A 26,668-nucleotide genomic window follows, 5' to 3' on the forward strand; every position below is an offset into this window, starting at 1 on the left:
ATTCTTCTCTTGTATGTTCTTGAGTTTTATAAGAGAACAAATTTCTTCTCTTCAAAGTCTGTGAGATTGAAAGTGAATTTTAGTGAGGGCTAATCAACGTTTCCAACACCTTCCACAGAGGCCTAAATACGATGGATAAATTGCTGGTTTTTCTCCCCCCTTTGGTTTCCCACCCAAATTGGTGTGTTTGTAGCAAAGAAACTCTAGACCACTTGCTCCTGCATTGCGTTATCACAAATTCTCTGTGGTCGCTTCTTTTTCGCACCTCCTAGCTTTCAAATGTTCTCCTCAAATATATTGATAATTTTATTCTAGAGAGCCTCTCAATTGCAAGAGTAATATTATGTGGAGCAATGCTATTGGCTCTATTATGTAGAATGTTTAGCTGGAAAGAAACAATCACATTTTTTCTCGGAGGTTTCTAGATCTCACGCGCTTCACTTTGGGGAGGATATTATCATTATTGCGCCTCTGCTTGGTCCTCTTAATCCAATCTCTTTTGTAATTACGATATAGCTACCATTTCTGTCAATTGGAATGCTTTCCTCCGAGCATTTTTTTTTGTAGGTATGTTGCTCACATGCTTTTTTAATGAAATGATATCTTTTCTTAAAAAAAGAAAAACACTTAGATGTGGAGTAACCGGATAGATTGGTTGAAGACCAATTAAACGTCTATTTACAGACGTCTCTAGAACCGCGGCAAATCTATGGGAGGACATCAAGACGGCTGCCTCTTCTTGGTCCACAAAATCATCTTTCTTCTATAATTACGATATTTCCACTATCTCTTTGACTGGAGCGCATTTATTTAGCCTCCTCCTCTCGTATGTTTCTCACATACTTTTTTGAATGAATGGCGTGTCGTTTTTTTCAAAAAATAAAGAAGACCTTTTAAACGCATCCTAAAACTTAAGGACAAATCCTTACTAATTTATAGTTCATATATATGCGTTTGATATGTGTGGCTGTAGAGTTTGAAACCTTTCATAGTTGAGTGGTGGAAACTGCCGCAGAAGACTTGAAACACATCCATAATTTGGGAGTGAAGAAAATAGTCATAACTGCGCTACGACCTGTAGAATGTGTCCCCATGTTGACCTTCCTTCTATCATACAAGCAATGCTTCCCAATTCTGAGTGTAGTAGCCAATTAACCACAACACTTCTACTTTGCTGCAGAAAAATGTTAAGGATAATATATGAGCTACTTCTAATCCTATTATTGACGGTTAACAGGAAATAAAAAGTGATAGACATATACTTATTGCAGGCGGTGAAGTTGGGTCAGTGACGCATTTGTCGTTCTATTTGGGGGAAGAGTGTTGGGATTGGTGGAGTCAAATCGACGTGGGGACGAGTTAGGGTCGAGTTGGGACGAAACTGGGATGAAAAACATGTAAAGTGGGATGCTGCAAGTCAGTGGAGCTGAAAAGGCTGCACCGCGACGCTGAGGGACGGCACCGAGACGCTATCTTGATGTGGGTACACGGACGAAATTTCTGTCTGCAGCGCCATGGCGCTACGGACAGACCATGGTTGTATCGACTTTATAAATATTGCAGTATTCGTGTTTTAGGGTCTTGAGCCATGGGGCTTAATTCTTCTGCTGATTTTCATAGGATTTTGTGGCAGACTTGAGACGGCGGCTTGGGGTATTGGCAGCAGTATTGAGATAATTAGATTTTGATTCTTGTTAGTTTTTCACTAGAAGACTTTTGTTGGGACCTCTAAAGGGTGAATATATGGGGGATATATTTGAGTGCTTTGTATCCAATTTTAATTTATTAGTGGAACTTGCATCTGAGCGGAATACTGGACGTAACACATAAATAGTTGGGGTAAACCATTATAAATTATTGTATCGTTTTCTACCTTTTCCTTGATCTCTTATCTGTGTGTCGAACAAAACAAAAACACTAATATATTTGTGATATACACTTCATACGAGCGGAATACTGGACGTAACACATAAATAGTTGGGGTAAACCATTATAAATTATTGTATCGTTTTCTACCTTTTCCTTGATCTCTTATCTGTGTGTCGAACAAAACAAAAACACTAATATATTTGTGATATACACTTCATACGTCTCTGACTTACGATTGATATAACTTTAATATAACTATGATATTTTTGTGTTGATATAATACTAATATACCCAGTTATTTTTTTTTAAATGAAAACAATGGTGCAAACAAACAAAATGAAATCTAAAATTACTGATCATATACAATTGATGTACTACTAATATAACTATGATATCTGGTGCAACTTCTGATATGATTATATAATTATGATATCTATTGATACAACTTCTGATATAATTATATAATTATGATATCTATCGATGCAACTTCAGATATGATTATATAATTTACTACTAATATAACCCTAATATATGTCAGATATATTTTTGAAATACACTTTCAAATAATCTAGATAACCGTGAAAAGTGAAAACCAAAACTATCAAATTAATCGCGAAGTGGCGACATGGTGCGTCCATAGTGTCCCAACGAAGAAATTTCCGCGCCAAATCTGAAAAAGGGTAAAGTCGGAATAATGAAAAATTACCAAATCAGAATTCTAATATTTTGTTATATTTGAAAATTTTAATCAGTATTTAAAATAGTTTTGCTACCCTAAAATATATCAGACCGAAGGAAGCCACTCAAACTCCATTTCGGGGACCATAGTGCCCATTATATGTTTTATAATTTATTGTGTCATTACTTCTCATAAGGCATCATAAGGCAATGTAGGTATCCCAACCCAATATTTCTAACACGTTTTACGCTCCTTACCTTGGTAGTTGTCTAATTTATAATTAATTTATGATCGGTAGTAGATGTCACTTTTTCCTTTGAGGACCACAGACGGGAGTGGGGTGACCTAAATAGGAACAAGAACGGAGAATATCTTCGACCCATTTACGTTTTTGTCTTTGTCATCAACTTTACTTTTTCATTTAGATATATAGCACACAAGATTGAGTTGGCTTCTTTTACGTACGATACGATATATTATTGTAAACCACAATAAAGTTAGCATTAAAGTGTCAATATGAGCTCAGTTTAGTTCAGTAATAATCGGCACATGTTTTTGACCAATTAACTCAACAGTAATTGACACATGTCTTTGACGAAGAGGTCGTAAGTTCGGATCCCTCTACTCCCACTTACTGTACTAAAAAAATACGGCAGAAATTGATAAATTTTCCCTCAGAAAGCGTTTCTAATTTATTTTGAATTATATTTCATTTTACCAAAACAAAGATGGATATAGATTTTAATGCATCTTATGCCTAAAGTTCCTTGCAAAAGGATCCCATATGAGAAGGTTGGCTAGCAATTGAAAGAGCTTGGTCAGTAAAAAAATAAGGCAAACCCAGTTCAGGACCAGCCATCTTGTTCTCTTCAATGGCAACTTTTTTTTTACGATAAGTAAGAAAATGGCTTTCCCTTGATGAGTTTTTCTCATTGTTTTCTCTTTAAAATTTATTATCTTCTGAACTTGGAGAAAATATGATATGTAAATAGGAACATTAAGATGGTGAAGTCAAAATAGCTATTTTTTTATTCATTGAAATAAAGTCGTGTAACTTACGTTAGTGAATTCAATTATTTATGAATACTTAGAGTGGGAGACAAAAAACAAGAGCGGGAGGAACAATTTTAATCTCGACCCTATTGTGGTGCAAAATTATATATCCTACGTAATAGAAGGCAACTCGTACTTGTGTGCTTTCAAGTTCCAACCACCACTATCATATTCTTGTGCCATTATGTATAGTAGCTAGTGTGTAGGAGTGTTTTGGAGGCGGGGCAGGTGAGAGATGGGTATGCGGCTCTACTCCTCGCTCCTCATTTCATTCTCCATCTTGGAGAATTTTTTACCAAATTTTGGTAGGATCGGAATAAAGATTTTAGTGCACTCGTTTAAATAGTTAAATCCATAAGGGAAATTTTCTCATTTAAAAGTAAAAATTTTATCAATTCTCTAAGAATATTTTATAATTCGTTAAACAACAAATCCTAAAATTTGAATTGTACAATTCAAATTATCGATAAGGTATACCTCATAATAATGTCTCATACTAACATCATCTTATCAAATTTCACATACAAATATATATAATAAAAATAAAAAAAATAAATCGTTCATATAATAATAAATAAATAAATGGGACGGGATGAGGAATAGAGAAACATAAACTGGGTCGTTGCCCCTATTCCTGTTTAGGTCACAGAACAGTTCCTCACTGTCGTAAAGGTATCACATGGGCACCCTAGTCGACATATCATGTAATTGAATTATAAAATTAAATTGTAAAACACACTCATTCAACTTTGTCATTTATTTAAAAAGATATCTCTATTATTTTCAAAAGTTTAAATTCTAATTTGCCATTTGTTAATATTTTGAACGAAAAGTTGACGTGGCAGAATCTGAAACCAACATGACAATTACGTAGAATCTTGTTTGAATTGTTTTTAGTACTACAACATTTGGTGATCGTGATTTGAAGAGACTACTTTTTTTTATCGGAAATATATGTCTTACCGGCCAATTGAATCTCATCTGAATTAAATTTGAAAAAAGAGAAAATGGGTACGAAACTATCCATTTATCTAACTTACACTTAGAATAGATTTTGTCACCTAATTTATAATTAGACTTCATATCTTTAACACACTAGTACATATTACTTTTTCTTGTGAGGACCACAAACTCAACGAGACTAAGGGTGGGGTGACCTAAATAGGAACGAGAACATAGAATATGTTCCACCCATTTACTATTTTTCCTTCTCTACCGCTTTACTTTTTCATCTTCTCCGTTTATATATATAGCACACAAGATTGAGTTTGGCTTTTTTTATTAACCTATATAATTCTACACCACAATAGAATCAGCATTAAAAGGTTGTTCCTCCCACTTTAGTTCACAATCATTCATAAAAAAAAATAAAAAATAAAAAATAAGTTGATATACCTTACTAAATCCATGGTAAAAGTGTCTCATTTGTTTTGTTTATATTTCATTTTACTAAGCGAAAGATGGATATAGATTTGAATCCCACTTGCGACTAAGATTTCCCTGGCAAAAATGATCCCTTATGAAAAGGCTGACTAGCGTTTGAAGGAGCTGTGTGGGTAAAAAATAAGGCAAACCAAATTCAGACTTTAAAAATAAAAATAAAAATAAAAAGTGCCAACTTTAGATTTTTTTTAAATATTTAATTATATTATTTTTTACTCTCTAAATATTCTAAATATTTTAATTAAAAAATGCAATTGATTTATTTGACCAATGATTATGATCAACTTACTAAAATAATTAAATATTATTATAAGCATACTCTATAATGGATTTAGTTGGTAATCTATAAATAGAAATTTAAAAAATAGAGTATATAGAAATTTAAAAAATAGAGTTGTATTTTGGTGTTGTTTTAAAAGACGGGTTTCGTTGGTAGGCCATTTAAAAATTGAATCTCAAACTAAAAAAAATTCAATTTAAAATATTATTAGCTATTAATTTAATTTAAAATATTATAAGCTAATTTATTAACAGGTATGTTATCAATTTTGTATAATTATATTATTTATAATTTATTATGTTTTACTTATTTTAATTTTAACAAAATTGAAATGAGTTTATTGTTAAAGATCCCGGTTAACCGGTTAAATCTAGATAACCGGTTAAATTGAAATGAGTTTATTTTAATTTTAACAAAATTGAAATAAGTTTACTAGGTCACAATTTTGTATAATCAGGATTTTCAAAAAAAATGCTATATCTCAAAATAATTTATTATGTTTTACTTATTTTAATTTTAACACGTGTAGTTGTTCTATGAATAAAAAGCTTCTTTGTTAAGGGAGCAATTGTACTCTTTATGCACTGGTTTATATATATATTGAACTAGTTTTCAATAATATCAATATTAGAATCATTAAATGAGTATGAGCTTAATTAGGATGTTTGGTGGAAATGCAATTCTTGAAACAGTAAAATATGTGCAGGGTAGAGAGAATATTGGAAAGGAGATGGGTATATTCAAACCATATAGGTTTAAAATACCAAGGGAAAGTTCCATCAGCAGTCAATGCAAGCATAATTTAACGAGTTAAGGCATCTATACCGACTAGAAGGTCGTTTCAAATCTATCGGCTTAGATGTTGTAAAAAAAAAAAAAAAGAAGTTCAACAAAGTTAGCACATCAATCCAAGTCAACACCTATGACTCCCACGATAGTTCAAGATTCTATAAACACAGGTGCTATGTCGATAAAATTATATTTAATTTTTTAATTTTACTTTGTTATTATTAACTAATGTAAATAAATTATTTAAAATATAATTCATTGTTATTAAATATTAGAATAATAAAATTTAATAATATTTTATATTAAATGATGGTTGTTCTAATAAAAAAAGTATTTTAGTTGATGTAATTTTATTTTAATAAAAAATATTTATTATCAATAATATAGTAATAAAATAAATTAAAATTTATTATTATTTTAATTAAAAATAGTACAATAATGTATCTGTAATTAGCAAGAAAGAAGAAAAATATGTACTAGTATTTTTTACAAATCTATTTTCGATTTCGATTACAAACAGTTTTGCTAAGAAATATCAAAAGAATTCTGATTTTGGTTCCAAAAAAATTTATGATAAATAACATCAAATGCATAACCTTCTTTAAAAATTGATTTCATTCCGAATTATTTCCATTTTGATTCTTGATAAATATGACCTTGTTTTGAAACCTTATTTTCACAATTCTCATAACATAATTCTTGATACACATTACATGACAGGTAAGATCAAGAGCAGATCACGAATAAGTTGATGAATCAAATAATAAAGGCCCGTTTGATAACCATTTCTGTTTTTTGTTTTTGGTTTTTTGCTTTTGGTTTTCTGTTTTTAAAAAACAAAACCATATATGTTTGATAAACATTTTTTGTTTTTTATTTTTAAAACGTTAGAAAATTGAAAATACATATTAGAGAGAGAAAATTATATGTAGGGTAGAGATGACAATGGTGTGGGTACGACTGATGATGCTCTCCCCCATTCTCGTGCTTAGTGAAAATTTTTAATCCTCGTCTCTACCTTGTTCTTCGGTCCGAGAGATGTTCTCGAGAAAAATTATCAGTTTTTTAATTGTTTTTAATTATTTTAGAATTTTAAAAATAAAAAAGTGTAATAAATATATATTAATTATTTAAAAAATGGAATCGGGAACGGGATTGGGGTCGGGACATGCATTGTCTATTTTTTGCGTCCGACCTTATGAAAATTTTTGTAGTCCCTAATGTAAATATATGAAATACAAGTTTAGAGATGTAAATAAACTTTTGAAAGATAAATTTTAGACAGGTAAATAAAAAGATTTAGAAAAAATTAGTGAAAGAACGGTTAACTACAAAAAGAGAAAAATTGTGAAAGAAAATTGAACCATAAAAGAATATATAATTTTCAGAGGAAAAAATAGATTAGGAAAAGAAAGAAAAGTTATAAATGATGAAATTTTATAGAGAAAAAATTTCAAAAAAATATTAAATTTTTAAAGAGAGAAAAGAAACTGATCTGTTAGAAAAAAATAAAAACAAAATACATAAAAAGATAAAAAATTTAGAGAGAGACAAATAATATAAATACTCAAAATATGAGAATTTTAGAGAGAGAAATATAAATTTTGTAGAGAAAAAATTAGAAAGAAAAAAAATTTTAGAGTGACAGAGAATTTTGTTATAGATAAATATGAGTGAGAAAAAAATTTTGAGTATTAGAAGAAAAAATTAGATTTTGAAAAACATAAATTAGTTTTTGAATACTATTTTTTTTTTTTGGAATTTACATGAAATTTAAAAAAAGTTTTTGAAAAACCAGAAAAAGAAAATTGAATTGGTTATTAAAACAAAAAATCAAAAACTGAAAACGAAGGGATTATCAAACGGGTTGTAAACTTTTGACTTTTTTGTTTCAAGTCACCTAGCCAACAACATTATATTAATTCTGAAATTTATAGAAATGATTTTCACAGATGTGGATGGTGAGGTACACTCCCAATCTGATACCATCCTAAGGATGAATAAACCACCACCCATTTAAAAGCTTAAGCCGATAGATTCGATAAATTTAATTCATTTATTGGATATCTAATACTCATAAATCATAATGTTGTAATTGGAACCGCAAACAGAAGCACAATATTGAATAACTTTATAAATTGTCTTCGTGGTCATGAGCTATTCATTATTGAATTCATATATTGTAGTGAAATGTCCATTCGATAACGATGCTCAACAGTAATATGATCTTGCTGTTGGCAAAGTCTACAATCTCAACCGTTAAAGATCCCACGTTACAATTGTAAGAATGTGTTCGTGAGTTGTTCAAAAAACAACAAAAAGAAAAATAAAGAAACTTGGAATAAGGGCATTTTGATTTGTTACCACCAAGGAAATAAAGAATAAAAATAAACAAAACAAAGAAAATGGGTTTGGAAAGCCAACACAAATTGTTGGGAGACGTGTGTGATAGTGGATATGTGGTTAGAAAAAAAAAACAACAAAAAGAGAGAAAGGAAGTAAGAGATTGGAAAGGGAAAAGAATAGAAAAGAAGAGGGAAAGAGAACGAAGGGGAAGAAGAGAAATAACAGGGGAGAGATGGAGCAAAGGTTTCACAAAACTGTTGAGAGATAGAGGCTGAGATTGATTTCGAATATGCTTTTGGAGAGCTCCACCACGAAGAGCGAGAGCAGTAAAATTAGGTAATTAAACTGGTTTTATTTGAAGATTTGAAAGGAAATAGAAGTTGGTTAGGATTTTATGCGATGTGTTTGAGTTAAAGAAATCACTTGAAACTTGAAAGGTTGGGTTTCCATTCTCCTTAAAAGATTAGGACCAATATTTGTTGGTGGGTTTTCTTCTCCTAAGATCTATTGGTTTTGTTGGTTTTTCAAGTTATGCTTAAGAAACTATTTAGTAGGAAAAGAAGATCTTGAACTGTTTTACTATGTGCAACTAAATGGTAGAGTTTATTTGTGGGTTTCTAGAAAAATTGAAGAGTGTTTATGTTGGTTAGAAGAATTGGTAGAGAGGTTAATTGTGTTGGAGAAAATCGTGGGGTTGAATGGAGAAGGAAGAAGATGAAGAATAGAGGTTGTTGAGGGAGGAAAGAGAAAAAGGTTTGAGTTAAAATTAAATATGAGGAATAAAAAGAGATACTTAGAAATCGGGGCTTGTCACGTGAGATTGACATGGAAAGGAAGGAAAGAATTGAGTGGATTGTGGGACCCACTTATAAGGTACTACTGGGTTTTTAATGAAGAAAGAGAATGAAGTTATGGAATTTGAAATATGTGGATTAATTTGGAAGATAATGTGATTTATATTAGAAACAAAATTACGTTGAGTTTAGAATAGATTAAGCATGAATTAATTTGGATTAAACGCATATTTCAGGTAAGATAGAAATTGGATAGATAAAAGAAAAATTTATGAATGTTTTTTAAAACTTAGAAAGCTTTATGATTTTATGAGAAACTGCTGTATTTAATTAATGTGGATAGAAAGAAATATATTTAGAAGTGATTTGTGAAATAAAAGAAGAATTTTAGAACTGTTTATGAAATTGAAAATTTTATGCAGAAATAAGTTTTCAAACCACCATGTTATTGTAATCAGGTGATTGCCCGTATGCTATATGAATGTGTTTCTATAGTATACCCAGAAATAGAAAGTCTTTGGGACCATTTTACTCCGTGCGTTGAGAGAATTATTCTACTATGTATATTGAAGTTACCCTATGCCAGTGGACCATAAATAGAATTATTCTGTTGTGCGTATTGAGATTACTCTACGCCAGTAGACCATAATAGAATATGGGTACATATGTGGTGTTGAGTTTTCTTAACCTATTTTATGGTTGAAAGAAGATATTTTATACGTGGTTAGAAAGTGCGTATTGTTACAAGTTTATTATATGAGAAAATTTACTAAGTTTTTAGTGGCTTAAATTGTACGAAATTTAAATGAGAAGACTTGTTATTTTGAAGTTTGTTTTTAGAGCTTTGCAACTTCAGTTTGTTTATAGAAAAAAATTTTACAATATTATTTTTGTATTAACTTACCATTCACTGAGCTTTCTAGCTCACTCTTTACCCTTTGTTTTCCCCCCAGGTTGTATCTGAGTTTCAAGGAGAGAGCGGACCAACTTTTGCCACCTAGAGTCGTTGAGAAATTGCATATCAATTGTTTGGTACATCCTGAATAGTGTATTTTTAAAGAATTTAAGAATAGATGTAATGTTAAGAGTTATTTTAAAAGTCTAGAAGAATTTCGACTATAGACTCTGCACCTAGTGGGGTTCATGGTCGGCGCGGTTTGTTCTTGAACTAATAGGTGTGCTGGGACGGGTCGTGTCAACAATGGTTTATAATAGATATGGGTTACTTCTCTTGTTGTCAATTAGTTTTAAGATGAAACCTCACAAATATTGCTATGGTAATCCGACCAAGATCGATGAGTCAAAAGAGCCACGATATTGAGAGAGCATGTTAAGGATCCTATATTACAATGGTTTATAATAGATATGGATTACTCCTCTGATTGCTTATTGGTTTTGATATGTAACCCATAAATATTATATTTATATCAATCTTTAATATGTAATGACAATTGGATATCAATTCCATATTTATCATAAAACAATTTCACACTTTCATGGTGAAGTTAAAGTAAAAGAAAATTAAAATTAATTATTATCGGCCGTTTGATAACTATTTCGTTTTTTTTTTTTCATTTTTTAAAAAAGTTTCTGAAATTCTATCTAAATTAAAAAAAAAGGTTATTACAGATAGATTTCTTTTTCCAAAATCTATTTATTTAATATATCACTTTAATTTTTCTCTCTCTAAAATTATAATATTATCTAAAATCGTTTATTCGTACATATGCAAGGGGTCATTGCTTGGTTGGAGTTGCGTTTCATGTGACTTGAACTCAAGACCTTAAAGATTTTTCTTGAGGTCCCAAACTATCCATGGAGGCCTTAAGAATCTCACATTGAAAAAATAAGGATTCTAACAAGTGTTTATAATAGACATGAGCAACTATTCTCCTTTTCATTGACAATTGGTTTTGAGATGGAACTCATGAATATTAATATGGTATTAGCGTCCAAAAACACTCAAACGAGCATTCAGTTCAAAAATAGGATCCGATCAAAATCGATAAGTCTTACTCGTCCTGACATAATGCAAGTGGTAATTTGGTTTTTGTGATGCCGATTGAGGAGATATCGACTAACAAGACGAAGCACCACATGCTTTTGCATATTTCTTGGATCTAACTGCATCTCCTTGGTCATCAAAAAAAAACAACCTGCAGTTGCAAGATCCAACTCAAACGTAGAATATAGGGTCATGAAAAGCACAGGAGCAGAACTAATATGGATAAGTTTCATATTCTTCGTGACATTGGTGTTTCATTATTTCAAACTCCCCAATTGTACCATTGTTGAACTCTATCGTTCTCAACCTAAGATCTTCATTTACTTATTCACTTAAAGTCGGAGGTTCAAAACACGTAAAAAAAAGTTTAAAGAGAAGGAAAGGAAAAAAAATGTAGCACTCAGTCTGTCTAATCAAGAAGAGGCCATTTTCTTATTACTTACCTATCATAAAACAAGTTACCAACACATATGCTCTAAATAATGGTCTCTCAATATTAGCTAATCCTCATGCAGCTAGGCACACTTTTTCTTTGAGCTAATCCTCATGCAGCCCAGCAGATGCTTGTTGATGTACTTATTGAGAGAGAAATAACAAAGTGGGGGAAGTAATAATTTCATTCATTAGTGTTCCATATAAATACTAGCATCCTTTACAACAGACTCTGAGCTATTGCTGCCACTTCCCTTCTTCCACTTCTTCTCTTTTTCATATTCTCCCTGTTGCATTCTAGCTTTCAGTGCCCCCTCAATGCTTCCTTCTTGCCTCATCAACCTCCTCTGCTCCTGTGCTTGCAAAGCACTAACAACTTCTATCACTTTGAGCTTGGAGAGGTCTTTAGTATTCTCTAAAGAAGCAATGGTTGCTTCATATCTCTCAGGTACTGAAACCAGAATCTTCTGAACCAATCTATTGTCAGATAGATCAGTTCCTAATGCTCTTGTCTTGTTAGCAATCCCGATCAACTTGTCTGAGTACTCTTTGATGGACTCAGAATCCTTCATCTGCATTCTCTCGAATTCCCTCACCAAGTTCAACACCTTCACGCCTTTAATCCTCTCATCACCTTCATACTCACTTTTGAGGAACTCCCAGATCTCCTTTGCTGACTTCAATGCCATAATTCTGTTGAATATGGCGGGAGACACAGCTGCATATAGGCAAGCTCGAGCCTTTGCCTTCCTGGTGACCCTCTCCTTGTGAATCTTGATCTGATGCATTGTTGGATTATCAGGAAGTGGAGCAATTTCATAATCTTGCTCAATTGCTTCCCAATAATCACAACCCTCCATGTAGGCTTGTATTCTGATTGCCCATGCTTGATAGTTTTCACCATCAAACACAGGTGGAGCCAGTGAAGAAAGATTGTTTGATCCTAACTCCATTGGACAAAACTCTCACAGGTGTATCACTTAGTTTCTCTCGAAAATATCTCACTAGTCCTTACTCACAGATCCCTTAAGAATTTAGGGCTCTGATACCACTGTTGATGTACTTATTGAGAGAGAAATAAGAAAGTGGGGAAGTAATAATTTCATTCATTAGTGCTCCATATAAATACATATTATGATACTAAAAATAAACATAACTATCTCCACATAATTAGCTACTCAACTAACCCATAAGAATAGCAACTTAGACTTGACTACAACTAAAAAAAATATCAACAACTTCCTAAAAACTAGGTCTTTGACCAAACCAATTCAAAACTAACATTCAAACTTTGTATTTGTAGCTTTGAGTTAACTAACAGCTTGGAAACGAGTTCGAGTATATATTTTCAATTTTATCTTGAATTTAGGAAGGTAGATCATTTTCTCTTCTCTTTTTTTTTTTAATTGAATGATTGAAAACCAAAGACAAAGAACCTGAGTAGGAAGAACAACTTTAGTGCAGACTGTATTGTGGTTTAAAATTATAATATCCCACACATAAAAGAAGCCAATTACTTGAACTAGTGTGCTTCCAAAAGTTCCAACTGCTACAAGGTTCGTGCCATTACAGTAGCTTGTGTGTAGGAGTGTTACCAAGGTGGGAGACGAGGTTGCGCCTCTGCTCCATCCTCATTTCATTTTCCATTTCGAACAAATTTTTCATGAAATTTTGTGGGATCAGAGCAAAGATTTCCTACACCTATTTAAATGGTTAAGTCCCCATGAAATGTTTCCATTTGAAATGAAAAATTCATAAATTTTATATGAATATCTCATATAATTCATTATCAATACAAATAACTCCTAAAATGTAAACCCCATATTATCTCTCGCATCAACAATATCTCATAAATTTCACCTTCAAATATGTTGGGATCGGAGACAAAGTAATGGAAAAGAAAAGAATGAAAATATCTATATATACACGAGGGTGCTTAAGGTGTTGACCTAGAAAACACAAGGCCAACTACCTTTAATTATTCACAATTTTTAGGTTTGTCCGAAGATACTTAATATAGGTAAGTATTTTCTTTCCTTTTTTTTTCTTCCTTTTTTTTTTCTGAACCTTGAGCGGAAGAAAATTGTGGTAGTTGACAACTTAGTGTTGTTGCACAAAAGAAAAAGGTGACAGCATCAGCGGTACTTTGGCAGAGTTTAATAGGTGAGACCCTGTAGTTGTAGTGCACTTTGTCGGCAACTTTGTGAATTTTTCATTCTTGTACCTAAGTATATTGTGTTTAAATACTTAGAAGTCAGACTTTTGTTGGGACCTCCAATATAGGGAGATATATTTGAGTGCTTGTATCCAATCTCATTTTAGTGGAAACCGCATCTGAGGGAAGACTGGACATAGTCCATGAACTAGTATAAATTTTGTGTCGTTTATTGTTTTCCTATCTTTCTATTTGTATCGTGTGATTGGTTTAGATAACTGGATATAACTATGAAACAAGAAATTGTTTTGAGCACCTCATTTGCCAACAAAATATATATAATAAAAAATAAACGATTTATATATATAATCATAGATAAATAAATGAGACGGGAATATACCATCCATATCTCCATTTCTGTTTAGGTCACGGAATAGTTCTTCACTCGGCATAGGAAAGTAACATACCTAGCTATTAGTGTGTGAAAGGTTTGTGGAGCCTAATTATGAATTATCAATGATACAAAGCGTTATTTTTAGGACCAAAGTGAGTAAATAATAGAGAGACAATAACGAAGGCCAAAGTGAGTAAATAATAGAGAGACAAAATCGCTTAATAACGAAGGATGAAAACTTTAGAGTGAAATTGAGACATTAATTGTTACGTTGTTCTAAATTCTATCAAATAAATTTTTCGTTAAACATATTGACGGATCCAAATGTATTGTTGAAATGTTTACCTAAACCTTAGTAAAGATATTTTTCAAATAAAAATATAATTTAGGTGTATTTTTAATTTCATTTTTTATAATTTGGCCAATAAAATATATCAGACCTCTTTAAGGCCGCAAACTACTAGCTCAAACGGTGAAATCACAGGGGACCACGGTGCCCACTCAATACCTTTATCACAATGTTTTATAATTTATTGTGTCATTACTTATGATAATGCAATGTAGGTATCCCGACCCAATATTTATAACACATGTTTCACATTCCCGAACCTGTACTTATCTAATTTATGATTAGGCTCCACATCTTTTAACGTATTGGTACGTGTTATTTTTTCCTTCAAGGACCACGGATGGGAGTGAGGTGACCAGAAAATATATTCCGCTTATATAGACCACACAAGATTGAATTGGCTTCGTACGATATATAATTATAAACCACAATAAAATCGGCGTTAAAGTGTGAATATAAGTTTAGCTCAGTAGTAATTTGCACATTAATTTTGACGAAGAGATCGTGAGTTTGAATCTCTCGACTTTCACTTGTTGTTACAGTAGAAATTGATATAAGTTTTTTCTCTTTGAATGCAGTAGGCTCCACAATCTTGGACACACTACTATATAATAGCACATCCATGGTGGCGATTGGAAGCACCTACAAGATCGAGTTTGGCTTTTATTACACAAATGGAGTCAACAAAGTTGTTCCTCCCACTCTTGTTCATCTTCTCCCTCATGGCAGGTGTGTGCGACATGAGTTTTGTTTTGGTTTAGAATGCTATTTTACATTTGTTGTTTTTATTTCTCTCAGGACAAGGATTACCTTATCATTATTCTCTCCACCAGACTTTTGGAGCATTCAAAAAGTTATTTGTGTTTGGGGATTCCTACGTTGATACTGGCAATTTGATAGGCCCTAATTCTGAAAGTACGTATCCAAATGGAATTACCTGGCCTGGCAAACCTGCTGGACGTTTCTCTGATGGTCGTGTTCTCACAGATTACTTGGGTAAAATTAATTGATTTCTAACGATTTAACTATTGTAATTGTTAAATATATTTTTATTATCTAATTAATATATAATGCATATTTGATTATGCAGCGAGTTCTCTGGGCCTCAAATCTCCCATCCCATACATGCAATTGCATGACGTAGTAAAACCAATGCAAATAGATGGTGTCAACTTTGCTTTTGGTGGATCTGGTGTATTTAATACCCTATTTCGTGTGCCGAGTTTGAATGTCCAAATTGACTTCTTCCAAGGGTTGATTGATAACTCTACGATTACTCCACCATACATGGACTCCTCTATGGCCCTGGTCTCTGTAGCTACCAATGACTATATAACTTACCTTATAAATCATGTCTTGGATCCCGCAGGATTTTTGCCGGTAATTCTTTCAACGTAACTTTTATGAACTTAAAAAAAAAGAAGAAGAAGAAGAAGAAGAGGAAAACATTTTTTTTAATTTAAATCTCACCTTTCCCATTTGCATGTACAACTAATGGAAATTTTTATTTTTCTATTCTTATACCTTAAAAAGGGTGAGTTTAATCTCACAACTTTTTACAAAGCTAAGCTAGTAATAATATCCCATGTTCGTTGCATTCTTTTTATTTTTATTTATAGATTTATGGCACAATATGTAGGCATTTCCAATACTATTTAATTACCGAGCTGGTTTTCATAGTGCTTGCTCTTGTGTTTGATTTATTTATATATATATTTCTATCGTTTAATTCGACAGGGTTGTTTTAGGAGAAATTTTACTTCATACCATAAAATTTAATATTTAATATTTTAAAAAATCACAACTTAGGTGAGAGAATAAGAAACATTAAATAGATACCAAATTTTAGCTTTTTTTTCAATAAAACAGGGAAAAAAAATAAGAAACAAGAAAATGAAACCTTACCAAATATTAATGGTTATTTAGAGACTTAACCTTACTAATTTCATATATATGTGTCGTTATGAGTGTTGTAGGGTTTGGAATCTTTCGTTAAGTCAATTGTGAACAATGCCATCGAAGACTTGAAACGCATCCATAGTTTAGAGTGAAGAAAGTAGTGATAACAACATTAGTGCCCTTAAAATGTGCCCCATGTTGACTTTGTTTAAATTATACAAGCAATGCATTCCAAATCTGCATTCAGTGGCTGATTACTACAACTCTTTGTTACAAGAAGCTGTCACCAAATTGAACGATGAAACAAATACCGATGATCCTTCTTTCTCCATTATCGATCTTCATGCTGCCTTCTCCTCTATAATCCAAAACAATGGATACCCTGAAGGTAACATAACGTTTTCAACACCATTGGAGCCATGTAACAAGTATGTATTTGAACAAGGGGCTATAAACTCTAAACTATGCGAAGATCCCAAGTCAGCCTTCTATTGGGACCTGGTTCACCCTACGCAACAGGCATGGCTTGCTGCGTTTAGCTACTTGACCGACACTTTCATAAAATCTTATTAGATAACCTAATATTTATGTTGTGAAGAAAACGTTGCACTTCATCCCATCTATCTATCCGTATTTGCATGCATAAGTACTAGATGATGATCATGGTTTAACGTAACTTATGTGTTCAATCATGTTTCATTTTCTCTACTTGCTTTTATCTCAGTGTGTACTGTGTAGTTGCTATATGAATAAAAAGCTTCTTTGTTAAGGGAGCAATTGTACTCTTAATTATGTACTGGATTATATATATGTATATATATATATATATATATTTTGTACTAGTTTTCAATAATATCAATATTAGAATCGTTAAATGAGTATGAGCTTAATTAGGATGTTTGGTGGAAATGCAATTCTTGAAACAGTAAAATATGTGCGGGTAGAGAGAACATTGGAAAGGAGATGGGTATATACAAATCATATTCAACGGGTAAATGCATCTATACCGACTAGAAGGTCGTGAGTTGATGTTATACTAAAAAAAATGGAAAGTTCAACAAATGTTAGCACCAAATTAGTCGTACATGTAATCAATAATCTCCGCATCAACACCACATCAGTCCAAGTCAAACAGCTGTGACTCCTACAATAGTTCAGGATTCTATAAACATTTTTTTAATTTTTTAATTTTACTTTATTATTATTAATTAATGTCAATAAATTAGTTAAAATATAATTCATTGTTAAATATTAGAATAATAACATTTAATAATATTTTATATTAAATGATGGTTGTTCTAATTAAAAATTATTTTAGTTGATGTAATTTTATTTTAATAAAAAGTATTTACTATCAATAATATAGTAATAAAGTAAATTAAAATTTATTATTATTTTAATTAAAAATAGTACAATAATGTATTTATAATTAGCTAGAAAAAAGAAAAATATATACTAGTATTTTTTATAAATCTATTTCCGATTTCGATTACAAACAGTTTTGTTAAGCAATATCAAAAGATCTCTAATTTCAGTTCCAAAAAAATTCTGTTAAATAACATCAAATGCATAACATTCTTTAAAAATTGATTTCATTCGGATTTATTTCCATTTTGATTCTTTACAAGTAAACCTTACCTTTGTTTTAAAACCTTATTTTCACAATTCTCATAACATAATTCTTGATACATATTACACAGGTAAGATCGAATAAGAATAAGTTGATGAATCAAATGATAAACTTTTGACTTTTTTGTTTCAACTCAACTAGCCAACAACATTACAATAACTCTGAAATTTGTAGAAATGCTTCACAGATGTGGATGGTGAGGTACACCTAACTCCGTAAATTTTTTTTCTCTAAATCTTTTTATTTATCTCTCCACGTTTAATCTCTCTAAAATTTCTCTTAATTTTTTTTCTCTCTAAACTTTTATTTTGATTTATTTAGTACAATAAATTGGGATATGAGGTGTGACCTCAAAGGAAGGAGTGAGTTGGCCTTTAAACTTTTATTTTTATGTTTATGCATTTTGTTTTTGAGAGAGAAGTACTATTTCATTAAGAGATGTGTGAGGATCATACATAAAAAAAACAAATGTCTTTTTTTTTTTTGACAAAATGTCCGGCAACGACTATTAAACTTACCAATACAAAATCTTGGTAATATCACAGTATTAATTAAGGCAACTCTCTTCATTGATCAACTCAAAAAAGGAAAGAGGAAAACAACTCTTTTCAAACTTAAAACCTGTTTCAATTTGCATATTTGGCGTGGATTTTAAACTAATGGAAATTTATATTTTTCTACTTTTAATACTTTCTGTTTTGCGTTGGACTTTTATATGTTTTCTATTCCTTGGTTGGGCATGTTTGTTTTAGGAGAAATTTTACTTCAAAACCACAAATTTATTTAACATGTACTTTAAAGGAAAATCACAACTTTTTATTTTCTTTTTCTAATATAACATAATACTTTAACTTTTCTCATCATATATTTGTGTTAACTTTGATGTGAATTATGATAGTTTTTAAAAACTTCAAACTTTTCTTTTATATTTGAAAATACGTTTTTGTTAAAAATCTAACATCTGAAAAGACGAGGTCTAAAAAAATTTATGATACACATAAACTACTCTTTTTATTGTTAATTTATTTTGGAATGAAACCCATGAATATTGATAGTTTTTATTTTATGCTATTTATTTAAAGCTAAATATACGTTTAACCGCTGATATTTTAGTATTTGTTTAATTAAGTCTACCAAACGCTGCAATTAGTGGACTAAATAATGATATAATGTGAAAATAAACTTTATTCATTAAAGTATTCTATGTTTTAATTTTATAAAATAGACATATTACTCGTCCATAAAATTTAAAACGTATTTCCTAACATGAACATAACTCAGCAGTAATTGACAGTTACTTACTCATGTTATACGACTTAGATATGGGGTAACTAAACCTAATTAATTAATGGCTTTGAAGAAACGTTCCACTTCATCCTATCTATCTATTTTCTATCTATATTTTCATGCATAGGTAGATGATGATTATGGTTGTAGTTTAATATAATTCAAGTGGTCGATATCATGTTTTATTTTCTCTACTTGCTTTGGCTCTCAGTGTGGACTGTAGTTAGCTCTATGGATAAAACTTCTTTGTAAAGGGAGCAATTGAAGTCTTTTATGTACTGGTTATATATATTGTAGTACCTTTTAATAATATTATCAATGATAAAATTACTAAAAGAGTATTAGCTTAATTATAATATTTGGTGGCTTCTTGAAACAGTAAAATATGTTTGTGTTAAGGATCCCTCGATAAAAGGGACCTTACATATTCGTTTTGAGATGGAACCCCATGAATTTTAATATGGTATCAGAGCTCAAAAGGTCAAACGAGTAACCGGTCCAAAAATGGGATCCGACCAAGATCGATGAGCGAAAAGAGCCACGATCTTGAGGAGGCATGTTAAAGATCCCACATTGATAAAAGAAGAGACCTTACATAGGTTTATAATAGACATGGGCTAGTCTTCTAGGGGTCATTGCTTTGTTGGAGTTACGTTCCATGTGACTTGAACCCAAGACCTTAAATATTTTCTTTGAGTCAGGCCACCCAAGCTAACGAGCATTCGGTTCAAAAATAGGATCCGACCAAAATCGATAAGCCTTACTCGTCCTAACAAAGTGCAAGTGGTAATTTGACTTTTGTGATGCAGATTGAGGAGGATATCGACTAACAAGACAAAGCACCACATGCTTTTGCATGGATCCAACTACATCTCCTTGGTCATCAAAGAAACAACCCGCAGTTGCAAGATATATCCAAGTCAAATGTAGAATATAGGGCTACTTGCCATGAAAAGCACAACAGCAGAACTAACGTGGATAAACTTCATATTCATCGTGACATTTTGGTGTTTCATTACTTCAAACTCCTCAATTGTACGATTATTACTATCATATTATCAACAATATCTCATAAATTTTCACATTGAAATATATGTAATAAAAAATAAACGGTTCATATATATAAGCATAAATAAATGAGATGAAGAATAGAAAAAAGTAAACTGGGTGGGAACTGGGAATATGCCATCCATAGCTCCGTTTCTGTTTAGGTCACGGAATAGTGCCGGCCTAATTATGAATTATCAATGCTACAAATCATTATTTGTCATAAAAGTATTACATGAGCACACTGTGGTCCCAAAAGAAGCTCATGATGTGTACCATGTAATTGAATCGTAAAATAAATTAAGCTAATTATAAAAAAGAATAATCATTAAACTTTGTCACTTATTTAAAAATATATCTCTATTTTTTTCAAAATTAAAGTTTCAATATTACTCTAGGCTTTTCATAAATGTTTCAAAAATACTTTTTCAACAAAGTACATCCATTGATATTTTAAACGAAAAATTGACATGACAATATTAACGTAGAACCTTACTTGATTTTTTTTCTGTACTACAACATGTGACTAATTAAGTTTGAATACACCACTTTTTATTAGAGATATATGTCTTACCAATTGAATCTTGTCTTAATTAAGTTTGAAAAGAGAGGAAATGTGGAAAGAAACTATCATTTTTAAAAAAGAATTTTACGAAGAAACAAAATCTTTGATAATCAAGGAAGAAAACTTTTGTTTTTGACAAAGCGAGCATAAGTTAGTGGTAATCCAGCCAGCCAAGAGGCGGTTGTGCGAGTTCGAATCTCTTTCCCAACATGTTGTACTAAAAAAAACTTTTGAGCCAAATTGAGACATTTATTGTATCGTTGTTCTAAATCATGTGAAATCACTTTTTTTTATTAAAAATATTGACCGATGTATTGTTGAAATGTTTATATAAAAGAGATATTTGATGAAATAAAAGTATAATTTAGGTGTATTTTTATTTTTTATAATTTGGCCAATAAAATATAGCAAACCATCTTTAATGCCGGAAACCACTCAAACGGTGAAATTACATTTCAGGGACCATGGTGCCCTGTAATTTATTGTGTCATTACTTCTCATAAGCAATGTAGCTAACCCAACCCAATATTAATAAATATTGGGTTGGGTTACCTACAAATTTATAATTAGGTTCCACATCTTTTAATGCATTGGCATGTATTTTTTTTTCCTTCGAGGACCACGGAGGGAGTGGGATGACCTAAATAGGAACAAGAATATCGAAAGAAAATATGTTCTGCTTATTTACTTTCTTCCCTTCTCCACCCTTTTAATTTTTTTATCTTCTCCATTTACGTGTACATACGGCACACAAGATTGAGTTGGCTTATTTTACGTGTACAATATATAATCGTAAACCACAATCAAATCAGTATTAAACTGTCAATACGAACTTAGTTGGACAGTAATTTACTCACATGTTTGACTAAGAGGTCGTGAGTTCGAATCTCTCATTCCCGCTCGTTGTATTAAAAAAATATATATTTCTAATTTATTTTTAATTATATTTCATTTTACCAAACGAAAAGATGGATATAGATTTAAATCCCACTTGTGTCTAAAGGTTTTCCTTGCAGAAAGGATCTCGTATGAAAAGGTTGGCTAGCGATTAAAAGAGCTTCGTCTAGGAAAAAAAAATCATCTTGTTCCCTTCATAGGAAACTTAATAAACAAAAAGCTAAAACTAAAAAAAAAGGCGACTTTTTTTTATAATATATAAGTAAGAAAATGCGCAGTTTTTCTCTTTGTTTTCTCTGGCTTTACAATTTTTTATCTTATGAATGGGAGAAAATATGATATGTAAATAGAAACATTAAGATGGTGAAGCAATGATGGAGTTCAAGATTGTTATTTTTTGTTTTCAGGTTTTTCGAGTAGGATTCAATTGTTTCTGAATGATAGTAGCTAGCGTATAGGAACGTTTTTTAGGCGAGGTAGGTGGGAGATGGGTATGTGCATCTACTCCCCACCCCTTATTTCATTTGTGAAGATCGGAGAAGGGTTTTTTTGCACTCATTTAAATGATTAAATCCCTAAGGAAAATTCTCATTTAAAAAGGAAAAATTTATAAATTTTCTAAGAATATATTATAATTCATTAAACAACAAAAACTAAGATTTGCATTTTACAATTCAAATTACTGGATAAGTTTCAAGAGGTAAACATCACAGCAATATCTCATTCATTAACATCATCTTGTAAATTTCACATACAAATATACAAATAATAAATATATATTAGACATTTCGCCAAAAGATTTGTCGAGATTGAGTTCATGCACACCGCGCGGGCGTCGAATAAAGGTGCTCATAATTTGGCAACTGACCCGTGTGAACTCTATAATCTCTCTCATACGTGTGATGCTCTTTAGTTAATGAATATCTTTCTCAAAAAAATAAAAATAAATAATAAATAGGTCGGGACGAGGAATGGAAAAGTGTAAACTGAGTTGTTATTTATTTTAAAATACATATCTGATTTCCATACCACTTTTGTCCTTTCATACACATTTCATAAATACTTTTTGAATAAACATCTATTAATATTTGGAATAGCTCGGCAGAATCTGAAACGACATGACAATTAATATAGAACCTTGTTTCAATTTTTTTAGTACCGCAACATTTGGGGATCGTGATTTGAAGAGACGACATTGTCTTAATTAAGTTTGAAAAAAAAATGTGGGAGAAGCTATCCTTTTATCTAACTTAGACTTAGATAGATCGAGTCACCTAATTTATAATTAGGCTCCACATCTTTTAACATACTCTATCACGTGTTACTTTTTCCTTCGAGGACCACAAACTTAATGAGATGGAACTGGAGTGACCTAAATAGGAACGAGAACGGAGAATACCCCCATTTATCCTTATTTTTCCTTCTCCGCCCTTTACTTTTTCATCTTCTCGGGTTATATATACATATAGCACATAAGATTGAGTTGGCTTCTTTTACACCACACTAGAATCAATATTAAAATTGTTCCTCCCACTCTAAACTCACAATCATTTAAAAAAAATTGATATATATTTAATATCCAACATATGAATTAAATCTATCGAACCCATCAACCTAAGCTTTTGGATTAAGTGGTGATTTATTCCTCCTTGAAGATAAGGATGAAATCCTAGTTGTATAAATATATAATAATGATAATAATATAATTTCACATTATTTTTTAGTCTCTAAATATTCTAAATATTGTATAAAATTTCTCCCTCTTGCGTATTTAAACTTAGACTTTATTGTAAGAGTAACAAATAAATTTGAAAAAATCGATCGAAACTGATCGACTCGACCTAAGTTGATAGGTTGGAATGGTCAGCTAAAGAACCATTTCGACGGATAAGTTATTAGGTAAAAAACTGTTCCTAAGTTTTCATTTCTTGAATCACATTAGGGGGAGAGGGAGAGGGAGGGAGACTGACTTGGCTTCGGTAACACAAATTAAATAATGGAGTAGGCTCCACAATTATTTTATTAAAAACTGCAATTAATTTATTTGATCAATGATTATGATCAACTTACTAAAATAGTTAAATATTATAAACATGCTCTACGATGCATTTAGTTGAAAATTGAATCTCAAATTAAAAAAAAAAAAATCTTCAATCTTAATTTATTTTATAAATTAATGTGGTTACCAATCAAATATATATTTAGTTCAATTTAAAATATTATTAGCTAATTTATTAACATGTATGTTATCAGTTTTATATAATTATTATTTTATAATATATTATGTTTTACATATTCTAATTTTAACAAAATTGAAATGAGTTTATTATTAAGATACTTCAAAAAGGAAATAGACCTTACAAAGATTTATAATAATCATGAACCATTCTTCCTATTGTCAATTCAAATAAACATTTGGTCAAAAAAATAGGATCAAGTCAAGATCAATGAGTCAAAAGAACTACAATCTTGATCTCTTGTCGTGAACAAGATTCGTCTGATGATCAATACTCAAATATATAACTTTTATCTATAATATCGTCTTGAATTTAAATTTAAATGTTGTAGGCTCCACAATCTTGAACACACTTCTATATAATAGCACATCCATGGTGGCGATTGGACGCACCCACAAGAGTTGGCTTTTATTACGCAAATGGAGTCAACAAAGTTGTTCCTCCCAATCTTGTTCATCGTCTCCTTCATGGCAGGTGTGTTCAATATAATTTATTTTTTCTTTTTTAGAATACTACTTTTACACTTGCATGTTTTTATTTCTTTCAGGACAAGGACTAGCTCATCATTATTCTCTCCGCCAGGCTTCTAGGACATTCAATAAGTTATACGTGTTTGGGGATTCCTATGTTGACACTGGTAACTTGATAGGCACTGATTCTGAAAGCAAGTATCCAAATGGAATTACCTGGCCAGGGAAACCTGCAGGACGTTTCTCCGATGGTCATGTTCTCACAGATTACTTTGGTAAATTTAAATGATTTCTAACAGTTTAACTATTTTAATTGTTAAATATATTTTTATTCTCTAATTAATATATAATACATATTTGATTATGCAGCAAATTTTCTGGGCCTCAAATATCCTATCTCATACATGCAATTGCATGACGTAGTAAAACCAATGCAAATAAATGGTGTCAATTTTGCTGTTGGTGGAAGCGGTGTGTTTCAGACACTATCTCCCGTGCAAAACTTGACTGTTCAAATCGACTATTTCGAAGAACTTATTAATAACTCTACGCTTACTCCACAAGACATTGACTCCTCTATAGCCCTTGTCTCCGTATCCGGGAATGACTATGTGACTTATCTGATTTATAATCTGTTGACCCCTGATAAATTGGTTGAGGTAACTCTTTCTTAATTTTGATGAACTTAAAAAAAAATTGAAAATTTTTTTGGAAAACCCTTTTTTTTAATTTAAAACACAATTTTTCCATTTGCGTGTACAACTAATGGAAATTTTTATTTTTCTATTCTTATACTTTAAAAAGTGGTGAGTCAAATCCCACAACTTTTAACAAAGCTAACTGGTAATAATATCCCATGTTCATTGGATTCTTTTTCTTTTTTTTAACAGATTTGTCGCACATAGACATTTCAAAGACTATTTAACTACCGGGCTGATTTTCACAGTGCTTGTTCTTGTGTTGGATTTATATACATATATCTTTTTATTGGACGACATGGGTTGTTTTAGGAAAAATTTCACTTCAAACCATAAAATTAAACTTCTATTTTTATTTTTTTAAGAATTACAACTCATTTTGGAAATAAGAAACATGAAAAGGTTACCCGCATGTTTTTGCCTTTTTTTTCATAATAAGAAACAAGAAAAAGAAACATTATGAAATGGTTCTTTAGAGACTTAATCCTCACTAATTTTGATATGTATGTGTGGTTATGAGTGTTTTGTAGGGTATGGAACCCTTCATCAAGTCAATGGTGAACAATATCACAGCGGAGTTAAAACGCATCCATAGTTTGGGAGTGAAGGAAGTAGTGATAACAACGTGACCCTTAGAATGTGTCCCCATGTTGACCATGTTTCTGTCATACGAGCAATGCATTCCAAATCTGCAGTTAGTGCCCGAGCACCACAACTCTTTGTTACAAGAAGGTATCAAAAAATTGAACGATGAAACGACAACTGATGATCCTTCTTTCTCCATTATCGATCTTCATGCTGCCTTCTACTCTGTAATCCATAACAAGGGATACCCTGAACGTAACATAACGTTTCCAAAACCATTGGAGTCATGTAACAAGCTTGTACTCGAACAAGGGACCCCGAAATATGAACTATGCGAACATCCCAAGTCAGCCTTCTATTGGGACTTTGCCCACCCTACAGATGAGGGATGGCGTGCTGCATTTAGCTACTTGACCGACACTCTCCACAAATCTTACTAAATCACCTAATTTATGGCTTTGAAGAAGACACTGCACTTCATCCCATCTATATATCTATTTTCTATCTATATTTGCATGCATAAGTAGATGATGATTATGGTTTAACATAATTTAAGTGGTAATCATGTTTTATTTTCTCTATCTGCTTTTATCTCAGTGTGTACTGTGCAGTTGCTCTATGAATAAAAAGCTTCCTTGTGAAGGGGGGCATTTGAAGTCTTTTTATATGTACTAGATTATATTTATATTGTACTAGTTTTCAATTATATCAATATTAAAATTATTAAATGAGTATTAGCTTAATTAGGATGTTTGGTGGCAATGT

General features: G+C 31.4%; 2 protein-coding genes and 2 pseudogenes across 3 annotated transcripts; 3 read left to right on the forward strand and 1 right to left on the reverse strand.

The window, feature by feature from the left end:
- Window positions 1-11,881: 11,881 nt before the first annotated feature.
- Window positions 11,882-12,643, reverse strand: LOC111005515 (uncharacterized). Its single transcript, XM_022277027.2, has one exon. It carries the CDS (start codon window positions 12,641-12,643, stop codon window positions 11,882-11,884), a length of 762 nt encoding a protein of 253 aa, XP_022132719.2.
- A 2,595-nt stretch (window positions 12,644-15,238) lies between these two features.
- LOC111005759 (GDSL esterase/lipase At5g03610-like) lies at window positions 15,239-17,219 on the forward strand (annotated as a pseudogene). Its single transcript, XR_015790836.1, has 4 exons — window positions 15,239-15,317; window positions 15,387-15,584; window positions 15,679-15,968; window positions 16,565-17,219. The product of XR_015790836.1 is annotated as a GDSL esterase/lipase At5g03610-like (transcript).
- Window positions 17,220-24,547: 7,328 nt separating this feature from the next.
- LOC111005760 (GDSL esterase/lipase At5g03610-like) lies at window positions 24,548-26,084 on the forward strand. Its single transcript, XM_088118949.1, has 4 exons — window positions 24,548-24,624; window positions 24,698-24,895; window positions 24,990-25,279; window positions 25,849-26,084. Exons 1-4 carry the CDS (start codon window positions 24,570-24,572, stop codon window positions 25,945-25,947), a joined length of 642 nt encoding a protein of 213 aa, XP_087975075.1. The 5' UTR covers window positions 24,548-24,569; the 3' UTR covers window positions 25,948-26,084.
- LOC148213345 (GDSL esterase/lipase At5g03610 pseudogene) lies at window positions 25,975-26,343 on the forward strand (annotated as a pseudogene).
- Window positions 26,344-26,668: the final 325 nt, after the last annotated feature.

The sequence above is a fragment of the Momordica charantia genome (genome assembly GCF_013281855.1).
Source record: "Momordica charantia cultivar OHB3-1 chromosome 1 unlocalized genomic scaffold, Mcharantia_2.0 BLBB01000001.1, whole genome shotgun sequence".
Classification (NCBI taxonomy): domain Eukaryota; kingdom Viridiplantae; phylum Streptophyta; class Magnoliopsida; order Cucurbitales; family Cucurbitaceae; genus Momordica; species Momordica charantia.

Bases quoted from the DNA above. Each gene is read 5' to 3' on its own strand.
- LOC111005515 (XM_022277027.2), bottom strand. From the start codon at position 12,643: ATGGAGTTAGGATCAAACAATCTTTCTTCACTGGCTCCACCTGTGTTT.
- LOC111005760 (XM_088118949.1), top strand. From the start codon at position 24,570: ATGGAGTCAACAAAGTTGTTCCTCCCAATCTTGTTCATCGTCTCCTTC. The intron at 24,625-24,697 runs GTGTGTTCAATA...TATTTCTTTCAG, and splicing joins CATCGTCTCCTTCATGGCAG to GACAAGGACTAGCTCATCAT. The intron at 24,896-24,989 runs GTAAATTTAAAT...TTGATTATGCAG, and splicing joins TGTTCTCACAGATTACTTTG to CAAATTTTCTGGGCCTCAAA.